This window comes from Hyperolius riggenbachi, chromosome 7 (assembly GCF_040937935.1).
Source record: "Hyperolius riggenbachi isolate aHypRig1 chromosome 7, aHypRig1.pri, whole genome shotgun sequence".
NCBI lineage: Eukaryota > Metazoa > Chordata > Amphibia > Anura > Hyperoliidae > Hyperolius > Hyperolius riggenbachi.
Window position 1 is genome coordinate 288,363,241 of NC_090652.1, and position 16,251 is coordinate 288,379,491.

Below are 16,251 nucleotides of genomic sequence, written 5' to 3' on the forward strand. Positions count from 1 at the left end.
ATTAGGAGGGGGTTAGTGTTAGGCATTAGGAGGGGGTTAGTGTTAGGCATTAGGAGGGAGGTTAGTGTTAGGCATTAGGAGGGAGGTTAGTGTTAGGCATTAGGAGGGAGGTTAGTGTTAGGCATTAGGAGGGAGGTTAGTGTTAGGCATTAGGAGGGGAGGTTAGTAGTAGGCATTAGGAGGGGGTTAGTTTTCGGCATTAGGGGAGAGGGTTAGTGTTAGGCATTAGGAGGGGGTTAATGTTGGGCATTAGGAGGGGGTTAACATAAGGCATTAGGAGGGGGTTAACATTAGGCATTAGGAGGGGGTTATGGTTAGGCATCAGGAGGGAGGTTAGTGTTAGGCATTAAGGAGGGGGATAGTGTGAGGCACTAGGAGAGGAGGTTAGTGTTAGGCATAAGGTGAGGGGTTAGTGCTAGGCATTAGAGAGGGGGGGTTAGTATTAGGCATTAAGGTGAGGGTTTAGTGTTAGGCATAAGGGGGGGTTAGTGTTAGGCATTAGGAGAGAAGGTTAGTGTTAGGCATTAGGAGCGGAGGTTAGTGTTAGGCATTAGACGGGGGTTAGTGGTAGGCATTAAAAAGGGGTTAGTGTTAGGCATAAGAGGGGGTTAGTGTTGGGCATTAGGAGGGAGGGTTAGTGTTAGGCATTAGGGGGGGGTAGTCTTAGGCACTAGGCATTAGGAGGGAGGGTTAGTGTTAGGCAATAGGCATAAGGGGTGGGTGGGTTAGTATTAGGCATTAGGAGGGAGGTTAATGTTAGGTATTGGGGGGGGGTAGTCTTAGGCACTAGGCGTGTGGTGGTGTTAGACAAGGAAAAGTTAATGTGTGAGCAGAAGACAGGTAAGTCAGTGCTGTGTAATGTAGGTTACTTTGACGATGTAGGCCATTTCGTTGGAGCATTTTGTTGGAGCACCTGCCCACACCCCGCAGACAGATTTCTATTAGAAATTTGTTGGAAACTGTCCTAGCGCCTCCGCCTGATGGACCACCCCACCCATGTAATGTGTCATCGTGCCCTCCGGGGCCCATGGTGAGTGTTGCTCACCTGTCAAGCCGTCGCAAATCCTCCCCTTCTCCTGTGTCCGGCCACAGTGCCGTATGTACTGACACCACTACATGAGGCCTTGTCATGTGATACAGGAGCCCGTGATGACAATGCAAAAAGATGCCAGGCACAGGAGTTGGCCAGGAGTTGCACCAGCATTACAGATGACCATGCACCACTCACTATGGGCCGACACACACACACACACACACACACACACACACACACACGGGGGAGATCAGCCGGGGGTCCGTTGATCATCCCACAACTGAATGACATTACCACCATGCACACAATTGAGCCCATGGCCAATCGATCCTTTGATCAGGTGGACATGTTCCTGCACCAATACCTGCCAGATTTAATCATTATGATCAAATTTGTATAATTCTGAAACTTGAAATTATTATCATCTCATTGACCCTTCCTATATAACAGTTCTGCAGGACTAAAATAAATCTGAAGCGAATATAATAAAAAACAAAAAACAGATACTTACCTAAGGAAAGGGATGGCTCTGGGTCCTAATGAGCCTTCCCCTGTTTTCCTGAAAGTCCCTGCAGTGAATCCCTGTTTCAAGTCTTTCGCCGTGGGAGGCTTAGGAAGTCTTTGGGAGCCAGAGTGCTCTCAAAGATGGGCGGCACCTTACTGCCCATGTGCAAGAGAGCGTGGTCACGCATGCGCAGTGCATAGCGTCCCGTCTTTGGGAGCACTCAGGCTCCCAAAGACTTCTGAAAGTCTCAGGAAGCGGCAGAGAGCGGTGTTCAACCGATCGGTCAGAGACTGCTAACGGGGGCAGACCGCGCAGGAATGGACCAGGAGAGGAGCAGGGAGTCTCTATAGGACCCAGAGCTTTCCCTCTCCTTAGGTGAGTATCTGTTTTTGTTTTTATTTATGCTTTAGACTCCCTTTAAGACACATTAATCACATTACACAGCATTATTTGTAGGCGGGGAGACGTACCAGCGAGGGACCTCCTCCGTATTTTGTACGACACACAGTCTGCAGAGCAGGAGGTGAACTTGGACCAGTTGGTAAAGGTGCAATCCTCTTTGCAAGCCACGTGGCACTCCTGTGCGGTGGGCGGAGCCGGGCCCGCCCAACGGATACACTCAGTGACGTCTACAGGACGCCCGTCAGCAGTCACGCAGCTCATCCCTGGAAAACACAGAAAATAATTATCCTTTTTCATCCTAATGACAGCAATAAGCGAAGTTGTCACATTTACTTGCTTTTCCCAGACTTTGTTTAGAGTTTTGTTTGTTTCTCAACATATTGTTCCATTTATTTATTTATATCTACTACTAAAATATTTATTCATTCATTTGTATTTTTGTTTATTTTACTTTGTGTACGGATCGTATGAAAAACAGCAAATTAATCATTTATTTGTTAAAGCTCCATCTGCTGGTTTAAAGCTCAGCTCTACTGCATGCAGTTATAGGGATCGTACTATTAAATATATATTTTGCAAAAATGTTTTAGCTCTTGCGATGTAAAAATGTAACGTTCCCCCTGGGATAGATCAGAGGCAGCCAAACCCAGACTGACACCCTCCTGCCACTTCTCGCTTTCCTCCCTGACTGACTGGAACTAGAATCACTCTCTAACAGGCCAATGGCTAAGCAGCCAGTCATTAAGGCGGGGCAAGTAAAAATGGCGCTGCCATGGGCGGCAATAGTAAAAACCGTGATTAGCAGAAATGAACTGTAATTATAGTGCCCGATAAATAGCGGCGCTATGTTGCTGCTAATTTGGGCTTTTACTATTGCCGCCTGAGGTGGCAGGGGGTAGTTTAGGAAGTTAAGGTTAGCCAGGTAGAAGGGTTAAGTTCAGGCACCAGGGAGCAATCTCCCTGGTCCCTGGTTAAAGTGAACCAGAGACGAAGCACCCTCATGTATTTTACCATATATATCAGTGGGAACATTAGAGAAAACACCTACCCTGCTCTCTGTTTCATTCTTCACTGTTCAGCTTGCTTTTTATCAGCCCTGATAAAATCCCCGACTGAGCATTCAGTCTGGCTTTGCTATAATGACTCAGCAATAATAATTCCTGAGCAGAGCCACAAGGGGGCAGGCTTGGGCTTGAAAAGACCTCAGAGAAGACAGACTCAACTATAATCATTCCTGAGCAAAGCCAGACTGAATGCTCAGTCGGGGATTTTATCAGGGCTGCTAACAAGCAGGCTGAGCAGTGAAGAATGAAACAGAGAGCAGGGTAGGTGTTTTCTCTAATTTTCCCACTGATATATATGGTAAAATACATGAGGGTGCTTCGACTCTGGTTCACTTTAAAGGGAACCTGAGGCGATAGACATAGGGAGGCTGATATATTTATTTCCTTTTGAACAATGCACATTGCTTTGCTGTTCAGGAAAAAAATAGCGTTGGAGACTGCCGATAGTAGAATATTAGAAAAATTACTGTCTGATATACTACTATTAATTCCTATAGTAAAATATTGGTAATCGTTTTTCGATATTGTGCTGTGACCTAACCTAACTCTACTCTCAGTGGCTGGATAGTGTACTGGTTAAAGTGACACTGAAGCGAAAAAAATGAGATAATACATTGGTTGTGTAGTACGGCTAATTAATAGAACATTAGTAGCAAAGAAAATAGTGTCATATTTTTATTTTCAAATATATATATATATATATATATATATATATATATATATATATATATATATATATATATATATATATATATGTTGTAGGGGCCATCGGGGCTGGGTAGTAGATGGGAGGTACATTTCCCCGGTATTTGGACTATGGTCACTTTAAAACCTTGTGTGGTCCTAGGAAAGGAGTCCGGATTTTGGCAGCAAGCAGTTGCTGCTTGTTTTTTTTTCTTTTCAGGGCCGGACTCCTGGGATGGGAGGGAAGGAAGGGCGGGCCTTCCCATCCCACCTAGGTACACACCTGGTTGTCAGTGGGGCTGAGAGCCTCACTAATATGGTATTGATGAGATGCAAATTTATGCATAAGAAGCAGCCTCACAGGCAGTCTGAGGAGAGGTGTTGGAGGAGTAGCATGTCTGCTACGGAATCTAGTGACAAGGAATATTGGAGCACTTGATGGAAGCCAAACCATACCCTGGTCTGTTGTTAGTATGGTATTGGCCTGATGAAAAATGAACTTTGTTTGAACCTGCTGGACTTTATATTACAAAGCTGAAGTAAGCTGACTGTTTATTTTCCACTTGTTACTGCTGAACTGAAGCTGTTTTTCTTCTACTGCACAATAAACGGACTTTATTTTATACATCTGTGTACTGCGTGCTGGCTGCGACCCCCTCTAAACTTCACAATATATATATATATATATATATATATATATATATATATATAGCTTTTTTTTAATAACATTGCATCATTCTCCAATAATTGCAGTTTCCACAATACACTCAGCATTTTAAATGATTTCACAGAGCAGAGCTGCTGACAGTGCTGTCCTCGACTTTACAAAGGCGCAGAGCTCACAGAAGCTCTTTTGCATAGATAACAACTGAAGTTTCTTAACTCTTCCAGTACCGGAAACAATATGAGACTTATATCATGTGCTAATAATGTTTTATTTCTTCGCTGTACTACACATACAAATCATTATATCATTATTTTATTTTCACTTCAGATTCCCTTTAAGGGCTCTGCCTCTGACACAGGAGTCCAGAGTTCAAATCTTGGCTCTTCCTGTTCAGTAAGCCAGCACCTATTCAGTAGGAGACCTTGGGCAAGACTCTCCAACACTGCTACTGCCTGTAGCGCTTCCCAGTGGCTGCAGCTCTGGCGCTTTGAGTCCACCAGGAGAAAAGCGCGTTACAAATGTTATTTGTCTTATCTAATCTACTCACACACAGAACCCTCCCTCTGCCTATGCCTAACCCTGAGCCCCCGCGGGGCTGCCTACCCTTAACCCACCTGGTGCATAACCTTAACTACATTCCAGGCTGGCTAAACCTTAAATGTAGAATTTTCAGAATGGTTTATTAATTAAACCTGTGGTTAAGACTCACATTTGCATACAATCGTAAACTTGCAGTAATTAACTACTCACAAAGTTTTAGGCATTAACTTTAGAAGAAGTTGTTACACAGGGGTAAGAGGGGTGTAGAGGGGTATTGACGACAGGAAAATGGGATGCAGTTAGGGGCTAGGGTTAAGCGCTAGGAAAAAGGAGGGCTTCACTCAGGAATAGCTAATACACAGTGAAATCCCCTGCGAAAGTACCATCTCCAAACTGCTGGTAGAATATCAGTAACCAGGGGTGTAACTTAAGTCTCCGGGTCCCCCTGCAAAATTTAGCAGCCCAGACCCCCATGTTGCTAAGTCTGCCCCCCCCAAGTGTGTACAGCTTATGAAATCTCTCCACACCCCCCCCCCCCCATCTTGCAGAGTAGTGTGGTAGCAGATTTTTATATGGTACATCGATCCAGGTCCTCTTTATTACAGCCGCTATGCAGCCAATCACCTCGCAGCTCTCAATACTTCTAGAAAGCGAAGAGGACCTGTCCTACCACTGTAATGAGGTTTAGTATAAAACTCAGATGAGTCACTACTTTGTACCCCAGGACAAGGCCCCCTCAGCCTCCGGGTCCCCCCTCGACTTGGGGGGGGGGGGTTGCAGGGGCTATTGTTATGCCCCTGTCAGTAACAGCACATGAACAGGGGCTTGTTGTGAGATTGTGTGGAAGAAGGGGCCAGTACATCTCACGGTACACCCAAAACCAAAAAAACTGCTCTAGATACCAAACTTGCTAAAGCAGCCCGACAAATATTTCCTGTTTACTTGAAACGTTTCATATTTTCCTGGTAAAAAAAAATAAAAAATGATATATATATATATATATATATATATATATATATATATATATATATATATATATATATATATATCAGAAAACAATGTGCAAATACTCAACCTATTAAATAAATAAAATGAATATAGGGGGAAAAGAATCGTATATTCCCTTTAAAGTTTAGACGGTCAAAAAAAATGAATTCAAATTGTATATGGGTTGGCTTATAAAGGCGGTGCCTTGTGGCAAGATGCCATTGATCTGACATCTTTTCATCACCATAGTAACATGCGTGTATCAGATACCAGTACATTAAAGAGCGAGAGACAGTCGAGCAAGCTCAGGTACGGATGCACTAGCGGAGTCTGAAGGGGAAGAGAGGCCCCTCGCACAGCGTGAGGAAGAATACCTGAAATCAGAAGAGATCTGTCATCTTCACAAAGCACGGCTCTTAGCGAGCGACTTCCCACACAGCGTGGTGGTGACCGTTTACATCCTTCACCATAACAAGCAAAATAAATTACCGCTGCATTTGTGTACAGAATCACTTCATGTGCCGCGGCTCTACAGATAAGGTGGTGTCAGGGATTCCAGCACTCTGATTGGTTGATAAACAAAAGTTTTTTTAAAGAGGAACTGTAGCGAAAATCTTAAAATTTAAAACACATACAAATAAAAAGTGCATTTCTCCCAGAGTAAAATGAGCCATAAATTACTTTTCTCCTATGTTGCTGTCACTTACAGTAGGTAGTGAAAATCTGACATTTTAGTTTTGGGCTAGTCCATCTCTCCATAGGGGATTCTCAGCATGGCCTTTATTCTTAATAAAGACATTTCCTGAAAAAGATTTATACAGAGATGCTGGCTCAGCCTCCCTGCTCGCTGTATTTTGGAAGTTGGACAGAGCAACTGCCATTCACTAAGTGCTTTTAAAAATAAAGAAAATCCCGAGAAGCCCCCTATGAGAAGATGGGCTAGTCCAAAATCTGTGGGTAATAACAGATTTCTACTTCTTACTGTAAGTGACAGCAACATAGGAGAAAAGTAATTTATGGCTCATTTTTCTCTGGGAGAAATGCACTTCTTATTTGTATGTGTTTTAAATTTTAAGATTTTCACGACAGTTCCTCTTTAAATGTAGGCGTTTTCTGAAGTCCAGGCTGAGCTACATAACGAGGGGCTTTTATTTTTGTTTTCCGGAGATATTTTTAGACATAAAGGCATAACAGACATAATTATTTTTTATTCTGACACGTGTCACAGTGCTTTACCGAGTACATAGTCATGTCACTGACTGTCCTCAGAGGAGCTCACAATCTAATCCCTACCATAGTCATAGTCTAACCTCCTACCATATTATTATTATGTATTTATATAGCACTGACATCTTCTGCAGCACTGTACAGAGTACATAGTCATGTCACGAACTGTCCTCAGTGGAGATTACAATCGAATCCCTACCATAGTCATTGTCTAACCTCCTAACATATTATTATTATGTATTTATGTAGCACTGACACCTTCTGCAGCACTGTACAGAGTACGTAGTCATGTCACTGACTGTCCTCAGAGGAGCTCACACTCTAATCCCACCATAGTCATAGTCTAACCTCCTAACATATTAATATTGTGTATTTATATAGCACTGACATCTTCTGCAGCACATTACAGAGTACATAGTCATGTCACTGACTGTCCTCAGAGGAGCCCACAATCTAATCCCTACCATAGTCATTGTCTAACCTCCTAAAATATTATTATTATGTATTTATATAGCACTGAAATCTTCTGCAGCACATTACAGAGTACATAGTCATGTCACTGACTGTCCTCAGAGGAGCCCACAATCTAATCCCTACCATAGTCATTGTCTAACCTCCTAACATATTATTATTATGTATTTATATAGCACTGACATCTTCTGCAGCACTGTACAGAGTACGTAGTCATGTCACTGACTATCCACTGTGCCGCTGACAAGCTAATCCTACCATAGTCATAGTCTAATCTCCTAACATATTAACCAGCTGAGCGGTCTGGACGAGCTCAGCTCGTCCAACACCGCCAGCGGCTGCCGCTCAGGCCCTGCTGGGCCGATTTTAATGAAATAAAAAGCAGCACACGCAGCCGGCACTTTGCCAGCCGCGTGTGCTGCCTGATCGCCGCCGCTCTGCGGCGATTCGCCGCGAGCAGCGGCGAAAGAGGGCCCCCCTAGCCGCCTGAGCCCTGCGCAGCCGGAACAAAAAGTTCCGGCCAGCGCTAAGGGCTGGATCGGAGGCGGCTGACGTCAGGACGTCGGCTGACGTCGATGACGTCACTCCGCTCGTCGCTATGGCGACGATATAAGCAAAACAAGGAAGGCCGCTCATTGCGGCCTTCCTTGTTTATTATGGGCGCCGGAGGCGATCGGAAGAACGCCTCCGGAGCGCCCTCTAGTGGGCTTTCATGCAGCCAACTTTCAGTTGGCTGCATGAAATAGTTTTTTTTTTATTTAAAAAAAACCCTCCCGCAGCCACCCTGGCGATTTAATCAGAACGCCAGGGTGGTTAATATTGTGTATTTATATAGCACTCACATCTTCTGCAGCACTTTACATAGTTATGTCACTCACTGCCCTCAGCGGAGCTAACAATCTAATCCCTACCACAGTCATAGCCTAATGTCATACCATATTATTATTATGTATTTATATAGCGCTGACATCTACTGCGGCACATTACAGAGCACATAGTCATGTCACTGACTGTCCTCAGAGGAGCTCACAATCTAGTCCCTACCCTAATCATAGTATAATTTGATACCATATTATTATTATGTATTTATATAGCACTGGCATCTTCCGCAGCACATTATACAGTTCATAGTCATGTCACTGACTGTCCCTCAGTGAAGCTCACAATCTAATCCCTACCTTAGTCATATGTCCATCCTAAGGCTCCTACCCTCAACACAACTTTTTGCTCGATTCTTCCAACGGCCAGCGATTTGTTTTGTTAGACGAGCGATCATTTCCACGATCTCACCATGTGGCTACTTGTGCATGATTAAATTAATGACGTTTTGCAGCGAGCCACTATTACGACCATCACATCAGATCTTTAAGATCCTCCCCGATTGCGGGCACAAAGTGCTGTGATTGTTTGACGTCTCATGTGTACCCGGAAGGTGGATCTGGGAACGCTTGTTGGTCAGGTGGCGTCACTGTGCGGTTTCCCGATCCATCCTCTGGTGAGAATTCAGCTATAGTCTTGGGCCAATTTTATGGGGAAGCCAATTAACTTCTCTGTTTTTGGGATGTGGAAGGAGACCGGAGTGCCCAGAGGAAACCCACGCAAACACAGGGAGAACATACAAACTCTGTACAAATAGGACACAAAAGGACAGAGTAATAAACTGCCATCACTGCATACTTACTGGCCTCTACATTATCCCAATGCAAAGAGAAATGCCTCTGGGGTGAGGCAGGAAAAACATATCGCTAATAGGGATGCGCAATGAGATGCAAATATTTCCGAGTTCATGCAAGATTATGTACATTTTTATGCAAATATATGCAGCTTGAAGATGGACCAATCAATTCAAACCTGGGTGGGACTTAGTCCATTTTTAAGTTCATCAATCATCCCTAATTGCTAGGCAGCGCCATACATGGATCCATAACGGCCTAATATGACAAGTACATTTTCCATCAGAAACCAATCAGATTACTGTAATCAATTCTACTACCTTGTCTGCCATTACACTAGAAATTCAATAGGAAATGGATGGGGCAGTGAATACATTAGTCTGAAAAACTGATATGGGTATGCAAGGTGTCCACAAACAATACAATAAAACATTGGATTTTCCCTTTTTTCCATTAACACAATCAGTTGTGTAGAAATATTGAATACTTATTTATTTTTATCTAAAAAAAATGTATCAAATTCCCAATTTTTCTTCGTAATATTCTTTGCCAGCCCGTGGTTAGAAAATTCTGATCAATTTTCAGAATTTTGAATGGTACAGGATAGATTGTACATTTCTTGATTTACAGACCCAAGTTTTTAATCTTGATTTTTTTTAGATAACTGGGGAAAAAATAATATACTTATCTGTGGTGCATTGGTCAGATTTTCCAAAAGTTCAAGAGTTGGAGTTGAAATCAATTGGAAAAATCAATATAAAGAAAAAAAAATGTAAACAATTGTAGGGTAGGAACACCCCAGACAGAAGCGCTAGTGTTGCGTAAAACGCTAACGTAAACGCACATAATATAAGTCAATGAGCCACATGATAAAACGCATTTGTTTGCGTTCTGCAATGTGCCTTTTTGAAACGCAGAACTTGCTGCATATTTTTCCACAACACTCAACGCATCTAAAATCCACATAAACTATGTCAATGGTCAAGCAGAGGTGTAGGGTTTTGATGCTTTTTTTATGTGTTTTTGTATAAGAACCAAGATTGATAAAGTATTTACGCTTCCTGTTGGCTTCCCAGAATGAGCCAGAGAGGACATTGAAAATGTGTGCTGATCATTTAATGGAAGCGTCTACTTTTACAGTAGAGAGTTTGATTTTTGAAGTGCAGGCTAAGCATCTCAAACACACATGTAAACTCCAACCACCAAAAACTTCTAAGCTCTCCTACACAACCCACAAGAGAAATGATGCAAGAGCATGCTTTTAAACTCCTAAAAATGTGCGCAAAACGCATATCAGGAACGCATACAAAAGGCACAAAAACGCACAAAAACGCACTTGCGATTCAAATGCGCAAAACTCAAACGCAGTAAAACACAAGCAAAACGCATGTGTGAAATGCAAACGCTCTCAAAACCCACTTCATTATGAAAAGAAAAAGCACAAACGCATTTGCAGCAAAACGCAACGTTTTCCGCACCGCCTAGTGTGTTCCCAGCCTCAGATGGACAACCTAACCTGCGTATTCTATCTGGGTCAGCAGTACAGAAAGAAGTAACCCATATGGACAGTTGTCTATTTCTTTCTACATTGGCTTCCTGTAGGCTCAAATATACTTGAGGTGACCATCCACCAGTTGATATTTTGTCTATATAACTCGTAAATGCTGTAGGAGAGGTAATGACTCCTGGAGATCAATCAATAAACGTCCAATTGCTTTCAGAGAGTTTAACGATTGAAACTGTGAGGAAGCAGGGTGGTAATTTCCATCAGTCAGTCGGGGGGGGGGGAGGGGGGGTGGCGGGAGATTGATGGCTTTTGAGCTTCAGATCAGAACACAGCTAGCAAGTGAGGTGGCTCAGGTCAGTTTTACACCCGGCCAGTGCTGTGCTGGTGCAATGCTCCGCCCCCTCGCATCACACCGCAATGGCAAAAAATAGATTCATATGGCTTTGCAGCAGAGTGGGCTGACAGGTTCATATGCATAGCGCTGCCCCCAAGACCTCCTCCCCCACGGAAACAGTAAATTCGGGCGCCTGAGGCTAGTGGACAAATCGGGCGCCGCCATTCACTCCCATAATAAATATCGTTTAATGGGCGCCCGAAAGGAAAAAAGGGCGCCAGAGAAAAATAACGTTTTAAAAGCGGCGCCCGGAGACTTAATGTTTTATTACTGCTTCTCATGATTACACATTATTTAATGATTTATACATTTTTAAATATTATTTTTAAACGAAAAACAGTACAATATTTTTTTTCAAACATTATTTTTAAACGAAAAACAGTACTTTTTTTTTTTTTTTTCATTATTTTTAAACGAAAAAACCAACAGGGGGGTCTTAGGTTTAGGCACCAACAGGGGGGGTCTTAGGTTTAGGCACCAACAGGGGGGGTCTTAGGTTTAGGCACCAACAGGGGGTCTTAGGTTTAGGCACCAAAAGGGGGGTCTTAGGTTTAGGCACCAACAGGGGGGTCTTAGGTTTAGGCACCAACAGGGGGGTCTTAGGTTTAGGCACCAACAGGGGGGTCTTAGGTTTAGGCACCAACAGGGGGGTCTTAGGTTTAGGCACTAACAGGGGGGTCTAGGGGTTAGGGGTAGGTACAGGGAGGGTTACTTAGGCACCAACAGGGGGGGTCTTAGGTTTAGGCATCAACAGGGGGGTCTAGGGGTTAGGGGTAGGTACAGGGAGGGTTACTTAGTAATTTTTTTTTTTAACGTTATTATACGTTTCAGTATTTAAACGAAAGATTAACGTTTTTACAATTGCCGATTTATTGCACATTATTTAATGATTTATAACTTTAAAAAACATTAATTTTAAACGAAATACAGTACAATACATTTTTAAACGTTATCCATGCTTATCGTTAAAAACCCGGCGCCCTTTTTTCCCAGCGCCCCTTTTTAACGTACGCTCCCCCACCCCCCTAGAATGGTGGACAAGAAGCACATCACTAGGATTGCCAGCTTCCCCGTCGTATCTGCATCATTCCGGGCATTCTCACCGCACCGCCAACATACTTAAAGTTTCTGTGTCGCCAATTGACTTACATGCATTCGATCACGCCGAAAGTCCAGCGGCATCGCGCTGTTAACTTTGCAGTTAGCGTCGAAATTGGAAACTTCTTATGCTGCGATTCTCGTTTAAAGAGAAACTCCGACCAAGAATTGAACTTTATCCCAATCAGTAGCTGATACCCCCTTTTACATGAGAAATCTATTCCTTTTCACAAACAGACCATCAGGGGGCGCTGTAGGACTGCGATTGTGGTGAAACCCCTCCCACAAGAAACTCTGAGGACCGTGGTACTCCTGGCAGTTTCCTGTCTGTGAACCTTGCTGCATTGTGGGAAATAGCTGTTTACAGCTGTTTCCAACTGCCAAAAAACCATGCAGCAGCTACATCACCTGCCAACAGTAAAAATGTCACCATGTAATAAATGTCAGAATGTAAATCAGGGAGAGGAAAGATTTTACAATGGGCAAACACTGACTAAATCATTTATACATAATTATTGTAAAAATGAAGCACTTTTTTTATTACATTATTTTCAAAACTCAAACGCAGCGCAAAATACTCAGCCCTCAGTATCTGCTCTGCTTCTCTTTCCGGGCCGGTGACTTAGGCAGGACGTGCGCCTGTCCCTGCAATATACGATAAAATCACAAAACATCGCTAATACAAGAAAAGGCGGGAAAGCACAGCCAGGAATAAGCAAGGATTGGAGTGAAAGCAGGAATCCTTACCACAAGTACCTGCAAATCAGAGTTACTTTAGAGTGTACCCGAAGCCACCTGTGACATGAGATAAATGTGTGTGTACAGTGCAAAACATATTAATAACCAGGCTGTTTTACTTGTTTTATTTTTCTGCCTGAAAGAGTTAATTTTTGAGGCATGGAAGTGACAGCTTCTGTCTTGTCGGGAATATAGTAAACATCACTGATAAGCAAATTACAGCCATAATAGTTTTCCTGGCAGAATACAACTTCTGAAAGCAAACAGAGATAAAAAAGGTCAATAGTGCATGTATTTTCGCTCAGGGACACTTAGGGCTTGATTCACGAAGCGGTGCTAACTGTTAGCACTCCCGTGAAAACCCCCTTAGCACGTCTAAACAAGCTTTTCGCGCATAAAACTTTATGCGCGCAAAACTTTATGCGCATAAAACTTTACGCGCGTACTGCACAGAGCGCAGGGCGCACCACGCGAAGTGCCCATTAAAGCCTATGGGACTTAGCGCGCGTAAAACTTTATGCGCGCAAAGTTAGCGCACAATCTGATTGAGAAATCCGGTGCTAACCTACTTAGCACCCTGGTTAGCGCATCTAAAGACTTTAGACGTGCTAAGTAGGTTAGCACCGCTTTGTGAATCAAGCCCTTAATAGGCTGCCACTGAGCAGAGACGACAAAACATTCAATCTACTTTGTAAATGTTTAAATAGCAGCAGCGCTAACAGAGGGCAGAACAGTGGCGTAGCGGTTGGCGCTCTCGCCTTGCAAAGCAGGGTCACTGGTTTGAATCCCAGCCAGGTCAACTTCTGTAAGGAGTTTGTATGTTCTCCCCGTGTCTGTGTGGGTTTCCTCCGGGTACTCTGGTTTCCTCCCACACCCCAAAAATAAACAGATACATTAATTGGCGTACCCTAAATTGGCCCTAGATTACAATAGATACACAGAGTTCCCCAACCCTGTCCTCAAGGCCCACCAACAGTACTTTTTTGCAGAAATCCACAGATTTAGGTAGTTAATTAGCTCTGATGAGTCGCTAATTACCTCACCTGTGTATGTTTGTGGTTTCCTGCAAAACATGTACTGTTGGTGGGCCTTGAGGACAGGGTTGGGGAACTCTGCACTAGACAATATAGACATACTGTAAGACTATGATAGGGATTAGATTGTTAGCCTCTCTGAGGGACAGTTATGTGACAAGACAATATACTCTGTACAGCACTGTGGAAGCTGTCGGCGCTATATAAATACTAAATTATAATAATACAATAAAAGTTTTTAGGAGTAGGAGGATAAATATAATTGTTTATCTTATCAGTTTATTTTTACATTGGGTTCACTTTAAAAAGTAGAACTTTCTTTAGTGTTAATTTTGTGGCTTTAGAACATTCTCCGCCACTCTCGCTATAAGACTTTCCACTAGCAGACTTTTTGTACCATCTGAAAAAAGCAGACTATAAAGTAGAATTCCACTTCATTGCTACTTTTGCCACAAAGGAAAGAGGTTCTCTATTGCCGAGCTATTACAAAGCAATCAGTACTTTAACAAGAGTTCTAACTTCCTCCTGCTCCGCAGCATGCTCGGGAGATCGACGCCGGGTCGATAAATACTCTGCTCCCATTGTTCTGCTCCTGTACAGCAGAAGGAGTCGTGTCAGCAGCCATTAGCTGGGCCGCAGGTGAGTAATAGCGAAGTGGTTTGTGGCTTCAGAAGCAAAGTGAATTTCATTTAAATTTCTCAAAGCCAAAGAAATCATTTCGGAGTGTCATCTGTGAGGTGATTTACGGACTGCTGTTCACTTGCCGACCCCCTGATTTACTGCGTAATAAAGACCTTTGACAGCTCAGAGATTAGCTTGTAACTTTTTTTTCCTTCTTCTTCTTGTTAAGGTGCTTGTTGTGTTGTGTTGGAAAGTATACAAACCTGCCATAATATGACAGGAAACGCGCTGCGGTGGTCTTTTGTAACAACGGAGTAATGGGCGACAGCGAGCTATTAAATTGTAACCGTGGTGACAAGTCAGCTTCAATGATCCACTAAACGCAAAACTGAAGATGTAAAACTTCCGAAAGCACATATGTTTAGTACATTCAAGTAGTGCTATTTGTCCTGCAATTTCTCATATTAGAAATCTGTTTTATACCTGCGCTTGCCGCTGCAAGACTTCAGAGCCGGATTTACCATAAGGCAAGACCCCTGTACTTAGCAGGTTTCCTGTTACTGGGGTCTTCAAATCCCACTTCCTGTGAACTATAATTTTAGCACAGGATGTTCCAAAATATGGATTGTATTCACTTTTGTTTTGAATTGTTGAAATTATTACTGTATTTGAATAAGTTCTGTGAAAAACACAGGATGTTAATTCTTTGTCTGCTTGCATGGAAGCAGGAAGTAGACACGCTGCAGATTCAGGCCTGGAACCCACTGCAAACCGCAAACGCTAAACGCAACCGCTAGCGTTTTGTCTGAGCGGTTTGCAAGCGGATTCATGCGCGTTTTTGGTCGTGTTTTGCAACATTGTATTTTTTTCCCCAGCGGGTGCCTAGCGTTTTGCGTTTTTATCCTGATTGGTCCTGTGAATTATTTTTCATTTTGTTACAGTGTGCTGAACCGCAAAACGCTAGCAAAACCGCTCAGTTTAGGTTTTGCTGAGCGTTTCTGCTAGCGTTTCAATACTTTGCATTGAAGCGCTAACGCTCCCAAAATGCTGCATGTCCTGCGTTTGCGTTTCTGAGAAACGCAAACGCTCCTGTGGAAGTTGGGCCATCCATTAACATTAGCCCAGCGTTTTGGCAAACTGCTAGCGTATCGCAGTGCTGCCAAAACGCTGCCAAAAGCGCTCCTGTGGGTTCCAGCCCTCATTGCAGGTTTTGTATGAGATGTTTTTTCTTTAAATGTTATTATGCTGTTGCTTTTCTTGTAGAGCAGAGAGGAAAATCTGAGTTCAGGTCTGCTTTAAATATGTTTATTTCAACATGTCACTCCATTCACCCTTTAGCCTGCTATTTCTTTGCAGAGTGATATAATTAGCAAGCAGGGTGAGAAGACGTACAGGAAGTCTGCACCTGTAGCCCCACATTTAGGGCATTCATAACACGCTCCACAAATATGCCAGCTTGCAGGGCTGGAATCCAACGCACTCTGTGAAGATTCTGAATTCTGAATGTTCATCCCCGGTGGTTATCTAATCTTCCATATTTGGTGTGAAGGCTCCCTCTGAGCCCTCAGCGTCTAGGTCATTCCTATCTCCTCCCAGGATGGCTGCA

At 43.2% G+C, this 16,251-nt stretch overlaps 1 protein-coding gene across 3 annotated transcripts in view; it reads right to left on the reverse strand.

Annotated features, from left to right (window-relative positions):
• The window catches only part of THSD7B (thrombospondin type 1 domain containing 7B), a 733,248-nt gene that overhangs the window by 297,938 nt on the left and 419,059 nt on the right, over positions 1-16,251 (reverse strand). For all 3 annotated transcript variants that reach the window (XM_068245888.1, XM_068245890.1, XM_068245889.1), the window contains one exon: positions 2,009-2,203. In XM_068245888.1, the coding sequence (XP_068101989.1) occupies positions 2,009-2,203 (195 nt within the window). The remainder of the gene's footprint in view (positions 1-2,008; positions 2,204-16,251) is intronic.